Source organism: Thalia democratica, chromosome 7 (assembly GCF_965202585.1).
Source record: "Thalia democratica chromosome 7, ktThaDemo2.hap1.1, whole genome shotgun sequence".
NCBI classification, from domain to species: Eukaryota; Metazoa; Chordata; class Thaliacea; order Salpida; family Salpidae; genus Thalia; species Thalia democratica.
The window spans coordinates 48,621,299-48,630,840 of record NC_139171.1 but is presented as its reverse complement, the minus strand read 5'-3'; the positions used below and the strand labels follow the sequence as shown (position 1 = coordinate 48,630,840).

At 24.0% G+C, this 9,542-nt stretch overlaps 1 protein-coding gene across 1 annotated transcript; it reads right to left on the bottom strand.

The window, feature by feature from the left end:
• Positions 1–206: 206 nt before the first annotated feature.
• On the bottom strand, positions 207–3,089 carry LOC145841507 (melatonin receptor type 1A-like). The gene is made up of 5 exons (XM_082948866.1): positions 2,802–3,089; positions 1,894–2,042; positions 1,587–1,718; positions 1,297–1,425; positions 207–210 (listed from the first exon to the last, which is right to left on the bottom strand). The coding sequence occupies exons 1-5, from the start codon at positions 3,087–3,089 to the stop codon at positions 207–209; spliced, it is 702 nt and encodes a 233-aa protein (XP_082804992.1).
• Between the last annotated feature and the right edge of the window lie 6,453 nt (positions 3,090–9,542).

The window sequence follows — 9,542 nt, the reverse complement described above, 5'->3', positions numbered from 1 at the left end:
TTTAGTAATTTTCAATATTTACAACACTGTTTTCAAATTTTGTTTGCAGTACAATTTTGTAAAACAAATCGAATCAAATTATGTTAGCAAAATCAATAAGTAAATTACAAGTGTAACTAAATTAAATTTAATTAAAAAAATTTAGTTAAAAATCTTAAAACTAAATTTTTGCGCAAGTTAAAATAAAACGAAGACGGTGAATAAAATCACCTAAAGGAATTTTTTGGAAAAGTTTTGTTTTATTTATATTATCCTAGGTTCACTTTTCACCGATAGGTTATTTAAAGTGTGTGGTAATTAATGACTTTAATATCTGTTATCTAGTTCGATGTTAACATCACAGTTTATACAGTTCATCTTTTTTATCAGTCTAATGTAATCTTTTCTGTAAGTTTTATTCATCACTCCATATATTATGAAGTTCAAACTAGAATTTGTCATACCTAACCATCCAAATACCTATATTTGTTAACAGTTAAGATTGCAGTGGAATGCAACATATTTTAAAATATATAAATAAATAAAAAATTCACTTGAAAAATTACAAATAATATGATATTACAATAAACATACGTGTAAATTCTGATTTTTTTTAAACTTTGTTGTTATATCACCACTAAAAAAAACAATAAAATTATAAAATTTTGCTGAAAACTAATAAAATGTTTGCTTTAATTTTGGCCAAGTCAAGATTTTTTGATAAATACTTGTAATATTTAACCTTTTGATTCTATAAGACTTTTTAATTCAAAACCAACATCGAGTGGTTAAATTAGTAAAAAGTTTACACTTTGAGAAAAACAGTTACTAAAAAATCATACAGACTTTTTTAGCGTAGGGATCGACACCGCGTGGGTTTGTTAGTATAACAGCAGCGTAGCCAGACCAACAAAAAATAAACACAAAGATTGTAATCGCAATTGTTCTTAACAGCATCATATGCTTTTTATTTTCTGCAAAATTAGAAATTGCTGCTTGTCTTCTAAAAGCGCTTCTTTTTCTTACTGATCTGTAATTAGAGTACTGAAATACAAGTAGCATACTTTAAAATTAGCACAGGTATTTTTACAATTTCGTACTAGGTTACATAAATTTTGATAGACTACTAAGTCAAGACAATAGTTTAAAGATATAATAACTCCTTTTTATAGTATATTAGTCAACCAATATCAGTTACAATATATACATAATTTAAACTATATTTGACGTTAGATTAATCTCAAAACATAACCTTTAAAAAAAAACCCTCATAGTAAAAGCTGACTTTGAAAAACCTTATGCTTGTTTATTTCAAACCTATATAACAAAACGTAGAAGACAATAACTATTATCAAAGGCACAAATATGACTGTAGATGCTGTAAACAGGTTGTAAGTAATATCTTGAGTGTCATCGTGAACGCACACTTGCATTTTCCAGTCGTATCTAGAAAAAAAAGGCTGAATTAAGCATACTAAAATATAATCAGCAAAGTTTGTGATCGCATATATCCGCACAAATTTTTCATATAATCTAGTTAAAGAAGTTTTTAGCAGAAGTAGTAACAGTTACGCTGTTTAATTTATTTGTTATTATAGCCAACTCACCTAATAGTGGTCCAATAAGCTACTGGAAATACTAGAGCAATTGACCAAACCCAACCAAATACTGCCAAAAAAATCAACCGAGTTTTTGAAACCAGCTTGTCGTAAAGTTTTGAGTGTATAATTAATAAATATCTGCAAAGTTAAATAAACTCATTTTTGAGTCAGAACGAAAAAACGCTTATAAGTTTCAAATCTAACCTAAAAGTTGTTGATATCTAAGTATTAGATGATATGATTTTCAGTATAGAAAGTTAACACTTAATAGTAACATAAAATAGAAAAGTCACATTAAAAGAAAAATTTTAACCTGTTAACAGCAATAAGAGCAAGGTTGTAGGTAGAACAGGTGCAAGCAAAAAATACGAAAAGTCCCAACACAAAACAAAACCCATTGCTAACAGCCTGCTGGGTTTTGTACACATTGGCAACAACGTGAGGCACGTAAATACCTGTTAACTTTTCAAATAAAATATTAGTATAAAGCAATTGCTTGATTTTTCTAAAATAAAATGATAAGTTTTTTTTTTTCATTAAAATAGTTAATATAAATTTCGAGCTTTAATCAAATCTGTCTCGTTATGAATAGCCTAAAAGTAATTTAACGAAAAATAAAGTTTTGTTTTGCATCTTGATGTAAATTTCATCAGTCTATACTTAGAAATATTTTTTTTTTGTATTTTTTTTAACAAATTTTTTATTCAAAACTTTTTAAATACTACAATTTCACCGTGATATCTGTTTTCAACAAATAAATAAATTTAAGCTTCGATAAAGGTGTAATTAAAAGGTAATTTATTAAACTATTTTAATTTCTTTCTAGAGTAACTAAAGATATAAAATTTGTTTTAGTCTATTGTTAACTTTTGCTACTCATTTATATTTATAAAAGTAATTATTGATAGTATTAGTTTTTAAAATAAAAACTAAAAACTTGTATACATTTATTATTTCAAACATTTTACTTGTGTTAATTTAAAATACTATACATTTTTCAATGGCTAAAGGTATGAATACTTTGGTATAGTTTGAAAAATAATGTTTTAGTGACTTAAAAAATATTTTTAAAACGGTTTCTTAAGAGTTTTGTTCTATTTCAGTACAAAATTTAGAGCTTTAATATTTAATAATTTAAAAACATTGAGATAATCAATTAACACAAAAAATTTAAATAAAAACATTTAAACTGAAAACTAAAAACAAATATAATCAACTAACCAGTAAGTCAACTATTGCCAGGTTCACGATAAAAACATTGCCGTTTTTGTAAAGCTTCTTGGAGTGGGCGACAGACAAAATGACCAGTAAGTTTCCAAAAACTCCGACTATGATTAAAACAAGCAAGTAAACCAGCGACAAAATTCTTTTGACATCATATTTACCGCACCATAAGTTTTCTGGGTCTAACTGCTGACAGCAATGTTTGACCTCGTTAAAATCCCCTAAACTGTTCAGGTTTGTGATATTGCAAAGGTCTGGATGAGTTGAAGTTTGATTGTTATTCATTTTGATTGCACGAAGGGTAGTTGTCTATATACATTGCATCATTTTTAATTTAATTGTGTTCAATAATTTAAATCTGGCTTAATATTATTAGAAAATAATTAATGTGTTTCTATTTTCTATCCTTAAGAAATGCAATTTAGTCTTAAATTATGATATTTTGTAATTTTTTATATATTGACTAACACCTTAACAACCAATAGAAATATAATTCAAAAGTTAATTTTGATTATGCTTCTAGGAACTTATTTTGTAGACAGAATGAAAAAAAAATCCGGCTAAGGAACTTTTAATATATTAATTTTTTTTAGCTATCATATAATAATTACTTACCTATATTGGTTAATGACTTTATTTATAAATAACATTTGTGCTATCCATAAATATAGATTTACGGTCTGTTTAAAACCTTAAAATTTTTTCTATTAAGTCTATTTGAGGAAATTAGATACTGCAAACTTAAATAAGACCTATTGAAATTTCATAACTAAAAATTATAAATAAAAGTACATAAACCCACTTAACTTTATAATAACAATAAAGAAGGGCTTAACTTTTTAAATTATCTATGTACTTTCAAAAGTTATAAATTAACAAAAATATAGCTTACCTAAATAAAAGTTTTAAAAACGTTTGATGACAAAATAAGTTCTTCTTTATTATAACAAAATTTCTATCAGTCATGAGCCTAGATTACTTTTATGAATATTTCAGATTCATTCTTAGTTAAAAATAAACTAATATTAAAGTATTAAAGTATCTTATTTGACAACAGCAGCTTAAATTGTAAAACATGATAACTTTTAGATTTAATCTTTAGAAATTATTTTTAAAAGTTAGTATAAAAGTCAAATTATAAAAACCAAAATCTAAATGTTTATTAAGCTTAACTAAAAGAAAGTCTTGTTTATTATGTCATATAGTTATTAGTATTACTAGTTTATACAAAAAAAAAACAAACGTCTAAAAAGTAAAAAAAAAGGCTCTTTTACATAATTTTCAACTTTTTAAGTTTATTATAAATATCATGACATTTTGTACTGTTTACGAGCAGTTTAAATGTTATGATTCATAAAGTAGATTTAGAAATCAGTATTTAAACTAAAAAGGTTAAAGTTGAAAAGCTTGAAATACTTTTTGATTGTTTTGTTCTTCAAAAATATTTTTAAAGTTTATTTCAAAAAAAAAAAAGCTTTATTCACTATAAACGATAAACTTTATTAAAATAAAGCTTTCAAATATCACTATTTTATGACTTTTTAAGAGCGAAAAAAAGATGACTTTTTTATAAAGATAATTTAAAAATAAAACTTAATGATAAAAATATTAAAACGGAAAAAGTAAAATTTAGGATCATATAAAATAAAGCTAACTATTTTTTATTCATAAGTTTTACTCTACAGTACACTTTTATGGATCAAAACAGTTTTATACATTGTTCCCCTCTAACTTAAAACTAACCTGGACTCCGAGTAGTTCTTTGAGTCAAAAGCTCTAGTAGAAATGTGTTATGTTTTTCGCTACTTAACAGAAGTTTTAAGACTCACTTTACAATTACTTATGGCTTTGTTTAAAATTTTGTGTTTAGAGAGTTTATTTATATATAAACATATATACATACTACTGATTTACCGGATCCGGTAGATAACTATTTATAACTTAATGTTTTAAAAATTTTATTTTATTCTTCTTTGTATTAAATACTGAGACTAAACTAAGCAAACAAACATTTAATTACCTGTTTAATATTGATATTTTTATGTAATATTAATTTTGCAATTAATTATCGTAGTATGCTAGTTTAATTTCTCTAAATTCATAATAGCAATACCAAAATAGTTTATTTGTATTTTTTTCATAAGCTTTATATTTAGTATTCAACTATTAAGTTTTCTTAAACAGCAAAACTCCAACAAGTTTTGCTAACTATTTAAGTTTGTTCACTGGTCAAACAAGCATTGTTGTTTATTTTTTGATAGAATATAATAAATTCTTTTATTTAGAAATGTCATGAAAAAAAGAATTCAGTCTGTATAAACAACCTTTAGGGTAGAGGAGTTTAAAAAGCCTGTACTTTTTATATTTAAGTTATAACTTAAATCTTGATAAAACAAAAGTAAGTGTTGTTTAAAAGTAGTTAATTAAAAAAACTTGGTTAATTAGCTAAACTGTGTATTTTTTGATTTGAATTGTTTGCTTAATACATACGTATTCATTCAGTCTTAACGTTGTTTTTTGAATAATTTTACTTGTATTTAGATCAAAATAAATCTTAAAAATAGGATCGTTAAACGCTAAACTTTCTTTATAGACGCTAAACAGGTTTAAATAATCAGATATAAATAATATTTAAATAGCATGTGTCAGTAAAAAAAGCTGTTTATGAAAATTTATTTATTTTACTTTATTTTATTTATAAACCAAATCTTTATGTTTACTAATATAGCCTTTGGAAATTTTTGTTCAATTTTTAGATACCATTTTAAAAGCATTTTATCATAGAAAATATTTTAAAGTTTGTAAAACAACTAAATGTTATTCAAATTTATCGAAAATGTGTATAGTGTCCGAATCTTGCTAGTTTTACTATTTCGTTTGATGTATTCTAGTTTTTCTCTTTATTATAGTTTATTGAACGACAAAAAGTACGCTTAATATATTTGGTCCTAGGACCTGGTGCACAAAAAACCATTCGGTTATTGAGTCGCACACCAAGGACTCCTTTCAACGTCTTGTCCAAGACTTATAATATCTTTGTGCTTTTTTGTTTAAGGAAATAAGATTACAACTTTTAAAAACAGATATACAAGCGTCAGCTATTAAAATTATGTTCTTTTAGAGTAAATTTAAACAGTAAATGAAAGAAAACTTAAGGTAAATAAACACTTGTGTTTGAAAAAACTAGAATGCAAGATTTTTTAAATTATGAAAACGATATGAATTATATGTTGCTAGATTTGGAAAAACTCCGTTTAATGTTGTTTTTTATAGTAAAAGTATAACATGAACAATATTTTTTTAGCTTTGAATTCAATTGTGCCTTAAACTTAACCTAAAAAGTATAGCTACAACATTTTTTTGTTTGTTAATAGTCTTTTTGAAAAAATTGTACGATTTTGCCCTAAACCTTAGAATACTTAAATAGCTAGCAATGTCAAAAAAAATTTCAATGTTTATATGGCAATTTTTCAGTAAAAAATGTTTTTTTTTTAAGTTATAACAATAACATTGTTTATTAATATACAAGTGAAATTTCACAAAAAACATAATATATGTTAGTACATATATGTCATAAATCTTTTAAATTGTACTGAAACTTACATTATTTATTCTTACTGATTTGTTTTTTTTTAATATATTTTACTTGTGTGAGTTTGAAGTAAATAAGGAACCCTTGTATTCAAGAATAATAACTAAAACAAAAAAAAAACATCTAATCAGATATTTGAGGCAGAAATACTCCAATTCAAAAAAATAAAGAGTTCTCAATAAAATTAAAAACAGTTTAAATAATAAATTTGAACTATCAAAATAAAAAATAAAAATCATGTTGAAACATTAGTTTGATTTAACTTTAAATGTCATGCTCGAGTAACTGTGTAGCAGTTTGCTGATTAAAATAAAGCAACTTTGCTTTGTTGCATGGTGGGTGCACGACTATTCAAATTCGGACAACTCAAATTCCGACAATTCAAATTCTTATAAAAAAATTGAAAATGCAATAACTAAAAAAGTAATCCATATTTGTCAAATATAAAAAATACATATGTAGGTCCTATTAATATCTACAAGCCATTTTTTTGTTTTTGCAAAACATTAAATAGTTTTTAAGATATGGCTTAAATAAAGTAAAAAATATAGTTATCTTAAGTAATTTTAAATTATCTCAAAAAAATTTTAAGATTTTGCAAAAAATAAAAAGTTGCTTGTAGGTTTTAATAAGATCAACATATGTATTTTTTATTTTTTTCAAATTTATATTACTTTTTGAGATATAGTCTTTTAAATATTTTTTCAAGAGTTTGAATTGTCGGAATTTGAGCTGTCCGAATTTGAATTGTCATGTAACCACTTTGCTTTGTTGCATGGTAAATGTATAATTATATTTATCAAACTTTTAATCAAACGAATGTTTCAGAATAATTTTTATTTTTTGTTTTGATAGTTCAAACATCTTAATTTATTTAATTTTTCAAGTTTCATAAAACTATTTAATTAATATTATTATCAAAGAACAGTTTTATATTGCTGCTTAAATCTAATTATTCTATTTACAATCTATCAAAAAACTTAAAACTCTTATGGATTATCTTAAATTAAATTTTTTAATACGTTTCAAAATAGTATTAAAAAGGCAGAAAGAAACTAGAAGTCAATAAGAATTGTTTAATTATTTTTTTCAAGTTATATTTTAGTCCAAGCAAAAAAAAAAACATTGCAGTAAATTAGTCGTTTCAGTAACAAGCTTAAAGCTAATAGTTTTTTTTAATTATAAAAGGAAAGTCACTACAAGCAAGTTTTTATATAAAAGTTATTCTACTAATTAAGTTATTTAACAGTTGGATAGTATAACAAAATCAAAAGTTTACTTATTTTCGTATAATACTTACGTTTCAATACTTTTTTTCATTAATCTAAAATTTACGTCTAAGTTTTTTGATTTTTTTTTTCAAACAAATTGTAAACAAAATTTTTTTTTAATCTTAAATTTACATTTTTAAGATAACTTATTTTTATTTAACACAAAATTACATTTTAAAAAACTTGTTGACTATACATAAAAACAATTATAAAATTATATTTTTGTTAAGAAAATTTAGTTTAAAACTGAATTCAAGCATCTTTTATATAAATTCAGCTATCCATATGTAAAACAGTAAATAATAAATTTATTTAAACAGCTACTAAAACTATTCAAAACAACTTCAGAATTACTATACGGTTAAGCTTATACTTATATTATAGAAAAGAAAAATAAATTTCTGTTAGAAATTTTGTTTCAATTAGCTGATAAATGTAAGTTGTTAACATGTAATTATACCATTTTATATAGTTTTTAGTTACTTAGTTTTTAAAGTTGAAATGTAAAAAAAGTAGTTTTAGAATGAGGCTTTATTTCTATTTTTAAAGTACCCTTAAAGGTAAAGCCAACAGTAATTATTTTTAGTTAAATCATGTTTAAAGTATAGGTTAAATATGTTACTTCATACAGGATTGCCAAAAAACCCGGAGTCCTGGAAAAACCTGGAAATTGACAATATGGGCTAAAAATTGGAAAAACCTGGAGATTTGTCCAAAAATAAGTTAAAAAAAACTTAAATTTTAAACAATTTTTACTTTTTAAGTAGTAAAATTTTGAATTGACACAAAAAATTATATCATATGGATAAAAAAATTATCATCAATTTTTTTTTATTAAAAAACACATTTAAAGTAGCTTTACAGTATCTTTTCAACGTTGTTATACTAATTAACAGAGTTTTTACCTTAAACTTGGTTTTAAACTAAAAACAGACCCAAAAACGTGTACTTTTAAAAACCTAGAGGATTTTTTTTAAATCTGGAGAAGTTTTGCTTTAAACCAGTGGCAACTCTGTTTGTAGATTTCGTTGTCGACTAGTTTAAATGACATAGTAACTTTTTGCTAAACCAAAGGAAACAAAGTATTTGCGGGAATATAATTTAGTATAACTAATTGTTCAGTTTCTTTAAAGTTGAAAATACAATATTTGCTTCACATAAGTTCATTTGATTTTATTTACTTTTAGTATTTTCACTTTATTCATTTTGTTTAGTTTTACAATCTATTTAGAACTTGTAACTAATATTTTAAATACTAACGTCTTTTTTTCCTTTTAGCAAAAAGTCCGTACGTTTAACTTACAATTAAATTGAAAACCAAGAACTAAAATATTACACATTATAATATTTTTTCTAATTAAAAAAAGTTGAGTTAAACAAGTTCTGCATAAAAATTCGCTTTTTAAATCTTAAATAGAATAACATTATTTTAGTAAACTATTCAGATGTATGTCAATTTTTTTTTGAAATTTATACAGCTAGCTGTTGATAATCAATAACCTTCTCGTTCATGAGATCTCGCTATTGATAATTAGTTATGTGCTGATTATCGCTTAAATATGTATATTTCTAATGTTCTGCTTTATTTTCATAGAGCTATGTAGATTAGGATAACTGATTAGATGAGCTTAAGTATTATTTTACTAACAGTCGCTTCCCATAACTCTTTACCTATTTTCGTATTTCTTAACTCTCGATAAATTAGTTTTTGCTTTGGTTTGTTGTAATAACGGTATGCTAACATAAGATATCAAGCAAGATATCAAAATAACATACAAACAAGGTATCAAGCTGTATCCAAGTGCCTTACGACTCGATAACCGAAAGGTTTTTTGTATACCAAGTCCTAGGACAAATTATTTTCAGCGCTCCTTT